The sequence below is a fragment of the Myxocyprinus asiaticus genome, chromosome 18 (assembly GCF_019703515.2).
Source record: "Myxocyprinus asiaticus isolate MX2 ecotype Aquarium Trade chromosome 18, UBuf_Myxa_2, whole genome shotgun sequence".
Classification (NCBI taxonomy): Eukaryota; Metazoa; Chordata; class Actinopteri; order Cypriniformes; family Catostomidae; genus Myxocyprinus; species Myxocyprinus asiaticus.
Window position 1 is genome coordinate 31,995,884 of NC_059361.1, and position 20,011 is coordinate 32,015,894.

The 20,011-nt window shown below is 41.3% G+C and overlaps 1 protein-coding gene across 1 annotated transcript in view; it reads right to left on the reverse strand.

Annotated features, from left to right (window-relative positions):
* tbxas1 (thromboxane A synthase 1 (platelet)) overlaps positions 1-20,011 on the reverse strand; it is a 123,534-nt gene that overhangs the window by 22,059 nt on the left and 81,464 nt on the right. The window contains 1 exon segment of the mRNA XM_051723918.1: positions 17,141-17,482. Within this exon segment, the coding sequence (XP_051579878.1) occupies positions 17,141-17,482 (342 nt within the window).

The following is a 20,011-nucleotide window of genomic DNA, read 5'->3' on the forward strand; positions in this document are numbered from 1 at the left end:
GGATGGTCAAGTGTATATTTAACGAGTCGAGTTGACTCAGAGGCCACATAAGGAACACACCATGATTTCCTCATTCCATCAACTCTATAAAAGACTTCGCTTGTTGTAGGCATGTAGATATTTTGCTGTTATCCTTATCACTGGCCGGGAACTTCAGTGTAAAAGCGGTCTTCCATCAATGCAAATGTTTCTTGAAAGAGTGACACTCCACAAAACAAACTCCAGCCGCTAGGCGGAACCAACACAAAAAGAAACAAAAATGGTGCCCAACTTCCTCATACAGCCAGAGTAAGAATAGCGAGTCAGTCCACTTACATGAGAAACATCAAATGGCTTACTCACTTCAATGTATTTAAGAATGACAGTGCTTGCTTGGGACATGTGAATACTTTGCAGCCATCCTTCGTTTCTATTCTCAGTTTGGCTGGAAACATCAGAGCAAAAGCGATCTTCCGTTGATGCAAGAGTTTCTTACACTCCTTGAATCGATCACGTTTCTCTCTTTTCGAACTCGAAAAGTCTGGGAACAAGAAAATGTTGTGATTCTTCCAAGAAAGCTTTCCTTTGCTCCTCGCCTCACGCAACACGAGATCTTTATCAGATGATCTCAGAAATTTGGCCAGAATTGATCGGGGCCTGTGTCCCTCAGCAGATATGCGAGCCGGGACTCTGTGAGCTCGCTCGATTTCCAGCTTGCGGTCAGTTATGTTGAGCAGACTCGGGAAGAGCTCGTCTAGGAATTTCACCATATCTCTGCCCTCTTCGTGCTCAGGAATTCCAACAATTTGGATGTTATTCCTATTCTCAAGATTTTCAAGTTTTTCAAGAATGTGTTCCAAATCAACTTTGGTCACCAGCGGATTATCAGATAATTCCCTCTCCGATGACTCCAGATAATCGACCCGCATCTCAAAATCTGCCACTCTTGTAACTAACTCAGAGAATTTTGTTTCCATCGCCGATCTTCTAAGTCAGCAACAACTTTCATCAGCATCACAAACATGTTGGACAGTTGACGCTGAATTTCTCCCGCTGTGCCATTCAAACTGAGTCCCCAGTCTGCAGGCCCAGAGGTTTCAGCTTGAGCGCATAAGTGTCTTTTAATATCTCCAGAGCCCGAAGATTTTGAATATTTTGACATATTGACTACAAAGGCAAATATGTAGCAGGGTGTATCAAATCTCACCAGATTATAACGCAAAAATAATTAAAAACCAGCAAAGTGCGCAGAGCTCATCGTTCACGTCTGTTTCTTGCATGTTGTCACGTGGCATTCTCCATTCATATAAGAATGACCCATCATCCTTATGATATCTCTGTCAATTCTCTAATAAGCATAAAAATGCATATTACACACAAATATCGGGTAGTTAGTCCATTTTTAAAAAGATTGTACTAAGTTCAATTAAATTCTGTTTAAATTGAATAAATTATATTTATAACTGCACACCAATATGCAAAATGAATAAATGTAGACAGGCACACGCACAACACTGGCGCAAATTGGAAAAGCCAGTAAAAACGGCAGTAAAGGAATTTATATGCAGAGTGAAATAGTGGTAATATGCAAAAATCTAGGTGTGCCGACTGGTTTATGATTAAACCATTTATGACATTAGTTTGATAAAAGATAATTGTTTTCATTGACCACACATGTTATTGGCCTATTAAGCATAAATGGTGGAAGATGTTGCATGTAAATGCATTCATCGACATTATTTTCACTTTGTTCTCTATCTTGGAATAATTTTTTAACTAATTTTGTCACAATGCTTTATGGGACTGCCTTAGATTTTGGCCAAAAATAAGATATCTTCCTTTTGAGACAGCCTTTGCATCAGGAGCATGCCTATAATGCCTTAAAATGAAGTTCCAAATGTAAGTTCAGGAAGAGCTTGTTAATCTAGGCCTGCCAATCATATCCCAAGGATATACAGTATATAAGCGGCTGCTTCCCTCGCACCTGTAACGATTATTCCGGCATCTGCATCACAGGAGCATTCATGTAAATTCGGCCATTTGCCAACGCCTGACTAGAAGCGATCTTTTATAGTTAAAAAGTGTATCATTTCGTTCTTTTTTGCACACAAAGTGATCGATTCCCTTTAGAAGACATTAATGTCACCACTAGATTTTTTTTAAATGCTGACTATCTGTGCTTTTTGGACCTACAAATATCTAATCAACATCCTCTCCCATTCTAAGGACCTGCTGAGCATGGATCTTTTTCTACAAATCTTCAAATGTGTTTTGCAGAAGAAAGAAAGTCATACACATCTCAGATGGCATGAGGGTGAGTAAATTATCAGAGAATTTAAATTTTCGGGTGAACTCTCCCTTTAATGCCTATTTATGGCATATCTTTCTCTCTCTCCATTGTTCTTTTCATCAATGCTCAAATAAAGTATTAAAATGAAAAGATAAAAGATGAAAAGAAGACAGGAACAGAGTAAACTGCACTAGAAAACACATGCAAGCTATTTGCATTCACTCAGGTAAGCAGCATACACATCATTTCCTAAATTGGCGAGGCTGTTGCATTAGGAATGAGAGAGGCAACAGCCACTTCAATGGGAACCGACAGATACAGCGCTGTGGTTCCGGAAGGATCAAAGGCTGTGTTATTGAATTTAGCTTTGAGCGCTTTCAGGGAGGGAAGAGGAGCCCATCAATGTTCTGAATAAGGGAAAGAGCCCCCTGGAGGCCAAGCCTCAGAGGCACGTCACCAATGAATTATTCACAGATAGGAAAGGCTGGCTACCGGCTGCTCTCTCTCACTCTGCGTCCTTCTGTTTCCTTCTTTTGCCATTTTTTCCCATCTTTTTCTCTGCTATTTTCAATCTGTATCCAAGTATTAACAGTATTCTGTTTGTGATAACCTCTTGCACTCAATAGATTGTTCATAAACTAGAAGAAAAAAACTGATTCAAACAGCCACCTAATTTGGTTTCCTGGTCTTAGGATGGTTAAGCTGGTCTCAACCTGATCAGTCTGGTCAAGCCTTCAGCTGGTCTTGCTGGTCTGCCAGCTGGTCTTCTAGCCTGACCAGCTGATAAGTGCCCAAATCCCTATGAAACTATTAAAATAGACAAGCCAATCCAGCTTGACCAGGCAGCGAAACTCGCTAACCAATGAGTGATGTATGCAGTCATGAAATCAGTGACGCTCCATTCAAAATCCGAACACAAGTGGTCAAAGGAGACGCTTTGAGACACAAATAAAGATCAGGTGTAAACAGTGATGTGTCTCGTCTGTCCACTTGTGATTGGATTGCCTGAAATGTATATTAATACCAGATGTACACAGGGACTATGATGTCTTAAAATGCTGTCTAGGTAGGCAGCTCACTAGATACTGGGACAGAGCTAGTATCTCTTCTCTCTGGATTGCTCTCTCTCACTTCTGGCGATGCTTAATTGTGTATTATGACTGTGCACCGCCAACACTTGTTGTCCGGATTTTCATTCTCCCTGTCCCTTCCTCTCTTCCTCCCTTTCTTGCACCCAACAACACACCGAGATATCACACTTGGCTGACCAGATCATTAAATTCTTTCCCAGAGCTATCTGGAGAGACTCAGTTTGTCAGTCAGACCACATCAACAAGATAATAACCGAACCCTGCTTTTTTGTTTAGGAACTTAATTATCTGTATTCTAATATCTATTTTTGGTTCAGCTTATTTTCCTCAAATACACTATCAGTCAAAAGTTTGGACACACTTTAGTGGATTTATGCCTAAGCTAAACCTATTTATCCTAAAGGGTGTCTACTTTGAAGAAGTTAAAATATAAGGTAGTTCTGATTTGTTGAACATATTTTGGTCACTATATTACTCCCATAATTCGATTTGTTACTTAAAGGTGCAATATGTAAATATTTTCATCTTAGCCTTTTTTTTTTGCCAATGTGTGAACAGCTTGTAACACAACTTAAAAAATGAGCCCTTCCTAGGTTGCCTATTAAAGCCTATAGACTGATTTTCATGCAAAGGGAACGGGTCGCTTTTGCCGGGAAAATCCAAAGGATGTGACGTTTATACGCGCTCCCGAGAGTCTTGCCTCAGTGCTTCCACTATTCAACAGCGACAACAAACTGCAACACTAGGTAACGTTATCTTAGAAATGGAATCCAGCAAACGGCCGGCTCCCAGTACAACACTGATTCCTACACAAACTCCGAGTAAGCCAAAAAAAAAAAAACATTTATCTACTGAATCCAGTCTAGCTAAGCGGGAACGTGATCGTGGTCGAGTGAAAACTAGAGTGAACATTGGCAAGGCATTTGATTCCTGGTGGGACCTTCGTTCAGTTTTGGGGATCAAAACCCCCCTGAATTGGCATTCTTCTTATTGGACAGGTAAGCTTACATAACTGCAAAGCATGTGAAATATAGTACCATAAGGATTGATCTGTGTAATTTTAGCTAACTTGGTCTTGCCTGCTAACGCTGACGAATTGCAAGCTACCTTGCTTCGTAATTTCAACGATCTTCTCTTTATACTAAAAGTCATGTATACAGGATAAATTTAAGCAAATAGGCTGGTTTCTTATTCATAGTACAACATATGACATACAAAATATACAATAGTGCAACATAACAGTGCAACAGTAAACTGTCTGGTATAGTTCGGTAGTATGTAGCTGTATGTGTGTATCAGTATGCTATGTTAGCTGATAAGTAGTTCTAGTTTAGTCTCAAAGTGTGTAGTAAACAATCATAACTGTGTAATTTTAATTATGCTACCTCTTCTGTCAGCATGATGCCAGTGAATCATGTTCAGCCTCTTTGTATGTTACGTCATTGTTTTGGTCGATGCTCGCTTGCGTCTCTATGGAGTGTGTGCACGAGCGTGAGCGCGAGCACAAGCAACAGGGAGCTGGCTGCAGTTCACTTAACGGCCACAGGTGTCATTTTGGTTGTCACAGGTGGTTTGGCTGTCGGACAGACGTTAGAAGCTCGTTGTTGTTTAAAATAAATGTTCATCAAGCTCACATTGTCAGTAAAACTCACCTGAACAGACTGTATCGATCAAAGATTCTTTTAAGGAGAAGATCTGCATTTATACACTATGGCCTTAATTTTGTTTTCCTGTTATGTTGTAAAGAATCAATACAAACAAGCTAATCTGTATTAGGACCTACAGTAAGCATTTTGAAACCTGATTTGGATCGTGAATCACATAAAAACATGTCCAGGTCACATTTCACCTCAAAATCAAAAGAATCAATATACAGGTCATATTTAGCAAAACAACGAAGCCTATTTTTAGGACCATTAAGATTCTTTTCTTTTCCATTGTGGAATTATTTTCATGACAATCAAGCACATTTCCCCCAAAAAATTCTCATTAGTAAATGTCATTCTCAACAGTGATTCTTACAACTATAATAAATCATTTTTAATTTTTAATTTTATTTTTATTCAGCACAAATGAAACAATGAGGGTGGCATTCAACTGATCACAAAGTATAGTAAGGACATTACTGATGTAATAAACAGCACCATCACTATTTGAAAAAATTCATTTTTAGGCCCCATTTCCAGCAGCCATCACTCCAACACCTTATCCTTGAGTAAACATGCTAAACTGCTAATTTGGTACTAGAAAATCACTTGCCATTATATCAGAAAAAGCTATTTGATTTGTTAAATGAAGCTTAACATTGTCTTTGTGTTTGTTTTTGAGTTGCCACAGTATGCAATAGACTGACATGTCTTAAGGACAATATTAGGTCAAAAATGGCAAAAAAAGAAACCGCATTCTCTAGAAACTCGTCAGTCAATTATTATTTTGATGAATGAAGGCTATACAATGCTTGAAATTGCCAAAAACTGAAGATTTCATACAAAGGTGTACACTACAGTCTTCAAAGACAAAGGTCAACTGGCTCTAACGAGGACAGAAAGAGATGTGGAAGGCCAGATGTACAACTAAACAAGAAAATAAGTACATCAGAGTCTCTAGTTTGAGAAATAGATGCCTCACATGTCCTCAGCTGACAGCTTCATTGAATTCTACCCGCTCAACACCAGTTTCATGTACAACAGTAAAGAGAAGACTCAGGGGTGCAGGCCTTATGGGAAGAATTGCAAAGAAAAAGCCACTTTTGAAACAGAAAATCTAAAGGAAAAGGTAAGAGTGAGCAAAGAAACACAGACATTGGACAACAGATAACTGGAAAAGATTGTTGTGGATCTTAACCCCATTGAGCTTTTGTGGGATCAGCTTGACTGTAAGGTGCATGAGAAGTGCCTGACAAGACAGCCACATCTATGGCAAGTACTACAGGAAGCGTGGGGTTAAATGTCACCTGAGGATCTGGACAAACTGACAGCTAGATTGCCAAGGATCTGCAAAGCTGTCATTGCTGCACGTGGAGGATTTTTTTCAAATTGTAATAGTAATTTTTCATGTTATTAATGTGCTGACTATACATTGTGATCAGTTGAATATATATATATATATATATATATATATATATATATATATATATATATATATATATATATACACACACTACCGGTCAAAAGTTTTGAAACACTCATTCTTTATTGTAATTTTTTTTTCTTCACATTTTAGAATAATAGTTAAGTCATCAAAACTATGGAATAACATAAATGGAACTATGGGAATTATGTTGTGACTAAATAAAATCCAAAGTAAATCAAAACTATGTTATATTTTAGCATCTTCAAAGTAGTCACCCTTTGCCTAGAATTTGCAGACATGTACTCCTGACATTTTCTCAAAATTAATGTAAACTTGCCCTCCTTTTCCTAAAAAAACAAAACAAAATCTAGGTTCTAGTGAGACCCTTACAATGGAAGTGAATGGGGCCAATCCGTAAAAGTTTAATATTCACCGTATCAAAAGTATAGCCACAAGACGTTAACAATATGCGTGTTAACATGATTTTAGTGTGATAAAATCACTTACAAACCTTTTCTGTGTAAAGTTATAGCCAATATTACAACTTTGTTGCCACGACAATGCCAACAAACCTGAAAAGATGACTGTAAAAAATTATGATTTAAACTTTAAAGCTCAAATAATACACAAGTTTTAACAGAAAAATTAATGTAAGTGCTATTATAAAATTAAAACCTTCACATTTCTGCCTTTTAACCCTCCAAAAATTGGCCCTATTCACTTCCATTGTAAGTGCCCCACTGTAACCTTGATTTTTGCTGTTTTTTTTAAAAAAGAGGACAGACGAGTCGAAATCTTATGTGGTAATCAACATTATGCCACAAATGCTGTTGACTGAGCTCAACTTGTATTGAACCCGGAATATTCCTTTAATCGTCATGAAAATAATGTCACAATGCAAAAAACGTAAAAAACAATAAAATGATCCTAAAACATGGTTTATTTTCTTTAAGCAAAATGCAATTTCTTATTTCTTTCTTCTGATTTTACCTGTCCTTGACAGGTTTCATGAGATTCATCCTATTGCATACAATGAGGAGGTGAAGCCTATGTGACAGGAGGTGAATGAGAAAGATGAAGACGTTAAGAATAAAAACAGGGATTATCCCTTGGACAAAATCAGCCTCTCTTGATACTGAGCCGTATGTTTGATTGTATCTCTCTCAAAAAAAAAAAAAAGAAGAAAAATGAAACAACTTAAACAACTAATTTTGCTCTGTTTCTGGCCCCCTTTGCCCCCATCTCCCACCTCTGGATAACTCATTAGGTAAAGCTCTGCTTCAGCTCCCTGTTATTTATGCAGATAAAAAAGGAAAATTAATGACGGGCACCTGGGGAGGCACCATGCAGCCCTGGAAGAGAAAATGAAAGGCTAGAGCTGCAGACACAATGTGTGCAGCTGGTGGCACGTTCACCAAGTCAGTTGAGCGAGCTATTAACATGTTTGTCACTTTAAATGTCCCAGTGGTAAAAATCAAGCTGCCAAATTGATGACAGTTATTCCAGAATTTACCCTTGACATATAGTTTGTTTTTTTTTTTTGTTTTTTTGCTTTTTTTGGGATTTTTCCCCTTTTTCTCCCAATTTGGAATGCCCAATTCCCAATGCGCTCTAAGTCCTCGTGGTCGCATAGTGATTCGCAGTCCAGGTGGCGGAGGACGAATCCCAGTTGCCTCCGCGTCTGAGACAGTCAACCCGCGCATCTTATCACGTGGCTTGTTGAGCGTGTTGCCACGGAGACATAGCGCATGTGGAGGCTTCACGCCATCTACCGCGGCAACCTCGCTCAATTCACCATGCGCCCCACCGAGAACAAACCACATTATAGCGACCATGAGGAGGTTACCCCATGTGACTCTACCCTCCCTAGCAACCAGGCCAATTTGGTTGCTTAGGAGACCTGGCTGGAGTCACTCAGCATGCCCTGGGATTCGAACTAGCGAACTCCAGGGGTGGTAGCCAGCGTATTTTACCACTGAGCTACCCAGGCCCCATGACATATAGTTTGTTAAGGCTACGGGTGTGTAAGCGAGAAATGGTAATTTATCTCAGTCAGCTCAATGGTTTATCCACAAATGCAATATCCTCAACCTTGTGTCATCCCAAACTCATTTGATTTTCTTTTTAATGGAACACAGAAGGAGAAATTTTACAGAATGCTAAGCTACTAAAATTTACAGAATACTCTTTCCAAAAATGAAAGCAGACAGTGAACACGGGCTATCCAAGCTCCAAAATGGACAAAAAGCAACATAAAAGAATCATAAAAGTAGTCCATATGACTTGTGCGCTATATTCCATGTCTTCTGAAGCTATACTGCCTAACATCCACATCTAGATGCATTTTTGGTTGAACTGTCCCTTTAAAATGGCAGTTTTATTGCACTGCTTGTAATCCTTACTGCTTTTATAACTTATAAATAAGCTGTTTTATTTGAAAACTTCATGGCAAGCAGGTTTATAAACATCTATTCGGTTCATGTTCTATCCCGAGGATCCTGCCAGATAAACTCAAAAGCAAGGGGAAAAATTTAAAGCATGATGGGTGAGCGTGATGTGTTGACAGCTCTTTTCCAGATGTGTTACTTAAGAAAACCATCAAAAAATTATGCATTATCATGAGACTCTTCAGAACAGATTTTTAGACTAACGGCAGAAACATATTTAGCGCAAGTACACAAAGGCTTACGCATATACTTAGTCAAAGCAGTGCAAGTGCTCAGTTAGTGCTATGACATTTACAAACCTTGGTACTCAAGGGGGTGATAGAGTTACTGTGCCATTAAACTGTAATATATTTAAAGAGCACCTATAATGGTTTTTCAAATATTACCTTTCATGTAGTGTGTTATATAGCTGTTTGTGAATGTAAAAAATCTGCAAAGTTTAAAAAATCAAAGTGCATGACAAATGGAGTTATTGACTCCCAAACGAAAGAACCGATTCTGAACACCTGAAACGAGTCGTTAGTAATTCCAGACTTACTTCCTGTACTAACCTACGTAATTTGGTAACAACAAACCTGCCTCTGGTCTTCATTCGCTGCTCGTGAACAGCTTTGACCCGTCCTCAAACACTACACTAAGCGGTAGACCAATCACAACAGACTGGGACATCTGACCAATCAGAGCAGAGTAGGCTCTCTGAAAGGAAGAGTTTATAATGAATTGTTTAGAAGGGATCATTGACCGAGTCATTTTTGACACTGGAAAAAAAAGGTAATGCTGCAATTTAAATTATGTGTTAAAGTGTTTTTTGATCTTGGATGCATGTAAATCTATTGTATGAGACCTTTAAAACAAAATTAGGCACATTTAAAAACCATAATAGGTAACTTTAAGGTAGCTAGCTAAAAACATTAATGTTGACTTTAACTGACTTGCTCAGCACGATTCTCTTCAAACTGTTGCTACACCATGACAGTAGTTGACAGAAAAAAGAAAATTTATTGCAAAAGACAGTTTATGCTAATATCTGCAATAGCGTCCCTTGCGATGCTGTTGTTGCATATTTCACTACAATTTGAAGAGAAAATACTTTTACTCCGATACATTTCTTCAGACACTTTCATTACTTTTGCGGCTGTACACTGCAAGAAAAAACACTGCTCCAAATATAAACTGCATGCGGTTCGGTGATCGTGATGTCTGATAGATGAAAGAATCATTTGAGGTGAATCTTTTGGTCAATTTGATCTTTTTGAATCAGTTAAACCAGTTCAAAAAGTGGACTGAATCTGAATCAAAATCACGAGTGAAACCCCAGACAACAAGTGTTTTTTTTGTCTCTCCCAGAATCTAAAGAGAAGAGACTGTTCATGTAAGTTTTAATCTTGGACTTCAAAGACATTAGTCATTAATCTTACAGTTCATACAAAATCTTTGTTTAACACTGACCCTTAACACTTACTTAGTTTAATATTTTTAAACCATGACTTGCACTATACATAAGTAATATTGGCATTATATTCATGATGTTAGCCAGAGGAGAACTGGCCCCCACAGTCAGTCTGGTTTCTCCCAAGGTTATTTTTCTCCATTAACCAGCATCTTATGGAGTTTTGTGTTCCTTGCCACAGTCGCCTTCGGCTTGCTCACTGGGGTTCTAAATACAATTATTATTTAATTATTTATTTTTAAACAATTCACAGTCGTATTTTAACAAACTACACAATGATGACTCTAAGACATTATAGATATTACAGTTTTATCTTCTGTTAATGTGTAATGAACTGGCCATGGAGACGGTGTTAGGATCCATGTGCAGGAAGTTTATTAAAGTACACAAGCAAACAATCCAAATCGGCAGGCAAATAGAGGTAGTTGTTAAGCAGGCGATATAATACAATAAACCAAAAAGACAGTCCAACAAGGCAAACAAAACAAAGGGCTATCCAAAAGGCAGTAAATCCAGGAAAACGGGCAATGGTCATTACAAGAGAACAATCAGCAATGGCAATGGAAAAACGCTTTGTAAGGCAGGGTAAACTGGCAATACTTCGCAATGAACAATGGAACAGCATGGTATTTATATAGTTCAAAACAGGAAGTCACCAAAGAAGAAATGGTACAGAGTTAGTATTCGGGAGAGGGCTCCCTCTGGTGGTTGGTAGGAGGAGTAACAACCTCGGATGTTACAGAACCCCCCCCCACGAACAACTCCTGGTGTTCTTCTGCTGGGATGTCCCCTTGGTCGTGGTGCTGGACGATTAGGATGGGCATGATGAAATTCTTGGATCAGGGACGGGTCCAATATGTCCTTGGCGGCTACCCATGATCTCTCCTCTGGTCCGTAGCCCTCCCAGTCCACCAAGTATTGCATCTGGCTCCCTTGTCATCTTGAGTCCATGATCTCTCTGACCATATACGCTGGGGCTCCATCTACCTCCAATGGAGGTGGTGGCTCAGAATCCATGGTTCCAGAGCCAGACGCCAGGTGGACGGGTTTCAGCAAGGACACATGGAAGGAAGGAGAGATGCGGTAATTAGCAGGAAGTTCTAAACGGTAGGTAATTGGGTTTATTTGATGGATAATTCTGAAAGGACCCACATACCTGCTTCCTGCAGGGTAGCTGCAACTTGAGATCCCTTGTGGACAACCAGACCCTCTGTCCTGGCTGATAGTTGGGATGGGGGTGCCTCCGTCGGTCAGCCTGGAAGAGTTGTGCTCTGACCGCTTGCTGTAGCCGGACATGTGCGCTGTCCCACACCCTCTTGCTTCGCTTCATCCAATCATCCACCGTTGGCACCGTAGAAGGTTCTCCTGACCAAGGAAACATTGGGGGTTGGTAGCCCAGCATGCATTGGAAGGGGGTTAGACCCATAGAGGTATGAGTGAGGGAATTCTGTGCATATTCGGCCCAGGGCAGGAAATCGCTCCACTTCTCCTGTTCACGGCTACAATAACTCCGAAGATATCTGCCTATCTCTTGGTTTAGACGTTCCACCTGTCCATTGGCCCGAGGGTGGTAACTAGAGGGGAGACTCACATTGATATCCAGTTGTTTTCAGAAAGCCTGCCAAACTCGGGACGTGAACTGTGGACCTCTGTCAGACACGATGTCCTCTGGTATTCCATAGACCCTAAAGACTTGGTGGAACAAATCATTAGCGGTTTCCATGGCAGTGGGTAAACCCTTGAGAGGGACAAGTCTACATGATTTAGAAAATTGATCTATTATTACCAGAATGGTAGTGTTACCATGGGAGTTTGGCAGGTCTGTGACGAAGTCGATGGACAAGTGGGACCATGGTCTTTGTGGTATTGGCAGTGATGCCATTCTTTGAGGGCTGTTTCATGGAAAGTAATTCCTTATTTCCCACATCATAGTTACGTTCTGCAGAGTTCAATTTTCTGGAGAAAAAGGCACAAGGGCAAAGCTTGCCTGGTGTTCCGTGACGTTGTTACAGGACCACTCCAATCCCGCAATCTGAAGCATCTACCTCAATGACGAAGGGAAGATTGGGGTCAGGATGTTTCTATCTGAGCAGTCGTGAAGCTTGACTTGAGGGAGATGAAGGCCTGGTATGAGGCATCATTCCAAGGCAATTTGTTGGGCTTTCCCCTTGAGCAATGACGTGAGTGGGGCTGCAATGATGCTGTAATTCCTGATAAAACAGTGATAGAAGTTGGAGAAGCCCAGAAACCGCTGTAGTTCCTTGATTTTTGAAGGTCGAGGCCATTCGGTGACTGCTGTTATCTTAGAGACATCCATCTCTACACCTTGATGGCTGATATTGTAACCTAGGAAAGTGGTATGAGAGGTATGGAACTCACATTTTTCTGCCATGACAAATAGTTGGTGTTCCTAGAGACGTGATAGAACTTTCTTGACCTGCTGGATATGTTGTTCCATGTCTTTTGAGTAGATGAGGATGTCGTCAATGTAAGCCACCACACAATGATTCAGTAAGTCTCTGAATATCTCATTGATAAAAGACTGGAAAACCGAGGGGGCGTTAGCAAGTCCATAAGGCATGACCAAATATTCATAGTGCCCCCTGGTGGTGATGAAAGCAGTTTTCCACTCATCCCCTTCTGGATCCTGACAAGGTTATAAGCACTTCTCAGATCAAGTTTGGTATAGATCTTTGCCTCACGGAGTTGTTCAAGGGCTGAGGAGATAAGCGGTAATTGGTAACGGTACTTTATGGTGACAGAGTTCAGGCCTTGATAGTCAGTACAGGGACGTAGACCTCCATCCTTCTTCTCTACGAAAAAGAACACTGCAGCAGCTGGGGAGGTAGAGGGATAGATGTAACCGGAGGCAAGGGCTTCCTCAATGTAATTCTCCATGGCGAGGGTCTCGGGGCGTGACAGTGCATATGTCTTGCTTTTCGGAGGGGCTGTATTGGACAGAAGTTCAATGGCGCAGTCCCATGGACGATGAGGAGGAAGTTGTGTAGCTTTGATTTTGCTAAACACCTCACTGAACTCTGCATACTCCTTGGGGATCGTGGGCTCCTTCTATGATTTGGGGCTCTCAATACTGGTGATAAGAAAAGGCATGGAAACAGAAACATGGAGACAATGTTTGTGACAAAAACTTGACCATCGCGTGAGCTCACCTTGGTTCCAAGTTATCGATGGGTCCTGGATGGCCAGCCAGGGATGACCCAGGATAAGAGCATGCTTGGGTGAGTTGATGACATATAGTGAGATTTTTTTCTACATGAAAAAGTCCAACCTTGATGGTTATCGGAACACTCTGTTGGGTTATGCCAGTACCAATAGGAGTGTTGTCAACAGTGGTGATGTTAATCGTTGGGGAGCATTGAATGGTGGGTATGTTGAGTTCTTGTACAATCTCCTGACCTCTATAAGTAACAGAAAATTATGTGAAACGTGTGATACAGTGTTCACTGTTCTCACATTTTGCCTTGACTCAGGAGAACTTGATTTCTTGTATGGGCATGCAGCGTTGAGATGACCTGGTGAGCCACAATAAAAGCAAAGGTTTTCATTGCATCGACGTCAGCGTTCGTCCATAGAAATGCGAGCGTAAGCAACTTGCATGGGTTCGGGTGATACGGTGGATGCCTGGGCCTGTACTGAGACTGTAGAATTTGAGGCGAAGCATTTTGAAGCAGGTTATCCATCTTGATGGCCATAGTTATATATTCAGAAAGAGTAGTACCTTCACCCTTACAGGTCAACTCCATCCTGAGTTTTAGGTTAAGCCCCTCACTGAAAACAGACTTCAGAGTGACATCATTCCATCCACTCTGAGCCGCTAGTGTCCTGAACAGAACTGCATAATCCGCTGCTGATCGATGACCCTGGCGTAGATGAAGAAGCTGAACAGAGATATCTTGGCCGCCCGCTGGATATTCGAAGACTTTGATTTGTTGAACGAAGTAATCAAATGAAACCTGGATTTTAGGATCTTTATCCCAAAGAGCGCTGGCCCAATAGAGAGCTTTGCTGGTATGCAGTGACATCATAAAAGCACATTTTCTGGCATCTTGATCAAATGATTCAGGTTGATTTGAGAAATATACTTTGCATTGTCATAAAACCCGGCATTTTTCAGCAGAACCATCAAACTTATCAGGTAGAGCACAGCTTACTGGTTTAGCATGGGGAGCTGGCAGTAAGTGAATGTATTGTGTCAAACATTTATTGGCAGCTCGTAGGTTGTTCAGCTGGTCTTGGTAAGCCCATAATACCTCGCACTGGTGCACGAATGCGGCCTGGAGCTGTGAAACTTCCGCTGGATCCATGTTGGGCAAAGTATTCTGTAACAAACTAGCCATGGAGACGGTGTTAGGATCCAGGTGCAGGAAGTTTATTAAAGTACACAAGCAAACAATCCAAATCGGCAGGCAAATAGAGGTAGTTGTTAAGCAGGCGGTATAATACAATAAACCAAAAAGACAGTCCAACAAGGCAAACAAAACAAAGGGGTATCCAAAAGGCAGTGAATCCAGGAAAACGGGCAATGGTCATAACAAGAGAACAATCAGCAATGGAAAAACGCTTGGTAAGGCAGGGTAAACTGGCAATACTTCACAATGAACAATGGAACAGCATGGTATTTATATAGTTCAAATCAGGAGGTCACCAAAGAAGAAATGGTACAGAGTTATTATTGGGAGAGGGCTCCCTCTGGTGGTTGGTAGGAGGGGTAACAACCTTGGATGTTACATAATGCCTGATCTTCTGTAAAACTGCTTTGAAACGATGTGTGTTGTGAAAGGCCCTATACAAATAAAAATGACTTGACTAAGGGGTGGGGGTCAATAAATTAATTGAGACATTTTTGTCTTAAACATTATGAATGTTGTAAAATGCTGATAAAGGTGTGAGCAATAAGATTTGTTCAACTCTCCTGCCTTTCCTCGAGAAGTGTTCATATGTGTAATATCTAGTTTGTAAGTCAATAAAATGCAGTTACCAATTACATTTTACCCAGATACCAATTGTATTAATCAGTGAGCACGTTTAAAAGCATGTTCTTACACTAATTATGCATAAAAAGCCGACAATGGGTGTGGTCATGTAAACGCATTAAACGGCTTTCCTCAGTGTAAGGTCACAAACCGCTTAAGAATAAACTGATCGACAAGGTAGATTTTTGGCCATTACCCCGATTTCACATTCTTGGTTTGACTGATTTTTTTCATAAGCTGATTTTGCGAGTTATCAGCATATTGGTGTGCATGTAAACAATATAAGAATGAATGAATGTGATGAAAGGGTAGACAGAAGGACGCAGAGCTGAACTAATGCAGCTTTTGATCCCTTCCTCCAGTGGGCATCTGCTAGGTCCTGGCTGCAGGCTTTAGGATTCAACAGATACAGGTATGGGTTTATGAAGCATCAGCCATTACCATTTACATCCATTCACATGTTTAATAAGCAACACTGCGGCTGATGGATATGATGACAGACAGCAAAATTAAACTGAATATTTACAGTTTTTGAAGAAAATGTGACTGGTGCTTGCCCATACAAAACTCACTGTCACAATGCAAGGGTGTTCCTATGTGGTTGCTAGGGTATTCTGACGCAGCAAAAATCAAAGCTAAAGTCTGATCGCTTAGAAATGTAACAAGATGTATGATTTGAGGTATCATTTATGTCCATAGCACAAATGGTGCAGGACGAGTTAGACCCTGAAGTTTAATACTAAGGGTTAGGGGTTTGTTCAAATCCACAATCCTAAGTATGACCAATAATTGTAGATGTTTGGTTTAGCACCACTAACTAACAGAGAAAAGGACAGATAAACAGACTAATTGGGACTACATTTTAAAGATTCAGAAAAGTTGCAACATTGTGAAGCAGCCTGTGTTTGGATGATTATGCACAGCATTGTGAATATTATGGTTGGCTTGTACAAGTGTTTGATTTGCAGTAGTTCATGTTTGCAATGATGATAGTGCTTCTGTTGATTTCATGTCTTATGTGTGCATAATGTGCATACTCATGAGAGAGATTGGTGATTGATTCTCAGTTTAAACCTGTAATTTGTGCTGCAGAGGGCCAGAGAGGGTGGATATAGCAGAGGAGGGGGAGGGTCAGTTGCAGAAAAAAAGTTTCTAAATCAGTGTGCATTATTAGAAGAGGCAGGGATGACTCAGTATCGTGTTGCTTTTTCGTGTTTGTTCCTCCTCATTGTCTCGGGGGTCACAATCCCCTGCAGTCTGAGGTTCCACCATCTCAAGTTAACAAAACATTTTACAAGATTCTGCATCATGCACTTTTAATGAAATCAGTGAAAATTAAGATTACATGTAATGTGTGTGTATTAAGATAAACTGTTAAAGAGGAGAATAAGGGAATGGGCAGAATCTTTTCAATATGTAGTGACAAACATTGCAATTACTATTGTTTATCCTTTTGAACAAAGTGTTAAACTTCCGACTTCACACTGTTTGTGCTATGGACAGGAATGCTAATTTAAATTGTGCAACTTGTTGAGGAGAAGTGTGCTATTATTTTTCTAAGCAATCAGATTTTTTTCTGGTGGATAAAAAATAGCTAAAACAAAATCCCACAGATTTACATTGGAACAGGTGGGCACTTCTGACTCCAGAACACCCTAACAACCACCCACAACATGGCAGCATAATGGTGGTGTCTCACAATTTTTTCAAAAAAGATAACAATGTTGTTCCACAAATGATTCTCACCAAATAATTCTTTAAAAAAATTGAAAAATGTTGGTTTACATGTGTAAATGGCATATTAATCTTTGACTCACATGTCTGGTGAAGAACTTGTCCACTTCCTTTTGGACTTTGGCCTGGCAGTCTGGGTGGATTGCTAACAGGTAGCACATGAATGCTAGTGTGTTGCTGCTCGTCTCGTATCCGGCCAACAGGAAGATGAAGGACTGACCCACGATCTCATCATCTGTTATCATTCTCTTCTGCTGGGTGCGCTTGCTGGATGCATGGCCAGGACTGTTTTCCTGTCCGTTGTCTGTCCCCTGCTCTGTGCAAGCCAGTTCATCGGCGTGGTTTACCACATCAAAATGCTCCAGAGACAAACACTCACTGCTGCTTCTCACATCCAGCATCAGCTGCAGGAAATCCCGTCGTCACTGTAGACAACAGTAAACATAGATCACAAAAACTGTGCAGTTTATACAATCCTAAAGTGGTTAGTTGGTCTCTCAAGTAGAGGTTGACCAATAGGGGATTTTGCCGATACCCATAACTAAGGTGGCGGAAAAGACAGATAAATGATTAATCGGCCAGTAGTTTTCAAAATCTTTCCTTACAACCATGGGCGCATACAGAGTAGCTACAAGAGTCCAAAATTAATAAAATGCCAGATGAAGTTTATTGTTCAACTAAAATCCCAATAATAACCAGAAAAAAATGAAGATTTGGTGCACAAAGTGGGACTTTTACCTATAATCCATCCCATAACTATACACAAGGGATTGTTATTTTGAAATGACAGTGTCTTGGCTCCGTTACAATGCTCTATATTTAAGTATTTGCCAAATTAAGCTTTTTATAGCCTTTATATTCACCAGATGAAGAGTTTTGTGTATTTATAGATATTTCACCAGATAAGGTTTGTGGAATAAAGTTAATTATTATTTAGAAGATATGAAGTTGGACACATGATTTATGTGCTGATGGGGCACGTTTTCATATGGTTTCATTTTTCTTGCACGCACTCGCTTCAATTTAGAACACTTGATTATTTAATCAAAATAACAAAATATGCACACTGAAGTGAGGACAAAATTTGGATGAATATAGTCAATGATTACATATTTTGATACAGCAAATCCCCAGGTGATTGTTAATCAAGAATACTAATAAAAATCTGCAACTATCAGTATAGGCTTTTGCCGATAGCCGATAGTTGCAAAAAGCAACTTTTAATCAGTAAAACCGATATAATTGTCTACCTCTACTCTCAAGTTGACCAAGCTGGTTAGGCTAGTCTGTTTAGATGGTTTTAGAGGCATCTTGGACACTTTTCAGATAGTCAGGCCAGCTAAACAATAAGGATGTGCAAAACTACATATTTTCATAATCAACAAGTCGGTGGGCTGCCCAAACGACTAGTCAACTGTCTTAAGGGAAGCCCTGTATATTAAGGCTGGTTTTGGGTTTACCTGACTCCAATCAGACGTTGTATCAGACATGTTCTTGTGTTCAGAAACAGCTAGACAGAGCACAACTAAACTGAACAGAATGCAGGGGTCTAAAAATATTTCGTAGTTTAAACTTGACATGCAGTATTTGTGGGTTACACTCAAAAACAAAGCAAGACGCAACGCAACGGCCAAAAACATCTGTCTGAATGTAAATGCCTGTAACAACAAAAATATTAGATACAAATATATACATTATAAGAAATTTTTTTTTATAAAGTAGTCGACCTCACTAAATGACTAGTGCTGCTGGACAAGCCGCCTCTGCCGCCTCTGCCCTGCACGCCATGGCTCTCCTGCAGGTCCACCAAGCCAAGGTGCTAAAAGAACTGCACGAGGGTAATTCCACCCCAGATCTGATGCAGGAACTGCGCTCTGCGACTGACCTCGCACTCCGAGCGACAAAGGTCACGGTGCGGTCTCTCGGGCGGACGATGTCCACATTAGTGGTCCAGGAGCACCACCTTTGGCTCAACCTGGTCGAGATGGGTGAGGCCGACATGACACGGTTCCTTGCTGCCCCCATCTCCCAGGCTGGCCTATTCGGCGACACCGTCGAGGACTTTTCCCAGCAGTTCTCAACGGTGAAGCAGCAGACGGAGGCTATCCGGCATATCCTGCCCCGGCGCGGCTCAAGATCCCGCACCCCATCTGCTCGTCGCCAAGGGCATCCCCCTGCGGTGACTGCACCGGCTCCGCCGCAGCCCGCCCCTTTGGCCCAGCCCCGGCGTGGAGCCCACCACAGGAAGCAGATGCCGCACGTCTCACGGCCGGCCACTAAGAACCCACGAAGGTCGTCAAAGCACCCCTGAGACGGGCGACCCAGGGTCGACGAAACCCAGTGCATTGGAGCTAGTAGTAAGACCACTCCATCCCCCGGTGGAGGGCCGGGTGGAGAATCTTTTGTTGCCTTTTTATTTGATTTCGCCGCATGCCCAAGTGGCTGCGGTACCCAACAGTTCAGCAAAAGAGCGGTTTCCTCCTTCCCTGGGTCACATACCCAGTGTGCACAGTCGTCATCATGACCACTGTCCATGGGTTTTTCCTTGCAGGATTGGTGCTCCAGCAGCGGTCTCCCCGCCCCTGCGTGCCCAGCTGTGGCACACATCCGCCCCCGATGTGACAGTCTCCAAGGGTAGCGAGGACAGGCCTCTTCCTCCCCTGTCCCAGGCTGTTCCAGGGTGGTCACAAGGAGCCAGGTAAGTGCTTCAATGTCCCTAGACTCAGCACGGCCACGATGTGGTGTGGCACCTCGAGCTCTGCCCCGCCGCGAGGCCCCATCTGCCAGTACGTCCAACGATGTTGTCCCTTTGGTCCCCTTTGTGCGGAACTTGAATGCGTGGTTTGCACTTTCCAATCCATCGCGATGGCTGGTCTGGACCGTCTGACTCGGCTACACGATTCAGTTTGCCAGGCATCTGCCCAGGTTCAGCTGTATCCACTTCACCTTGGTGA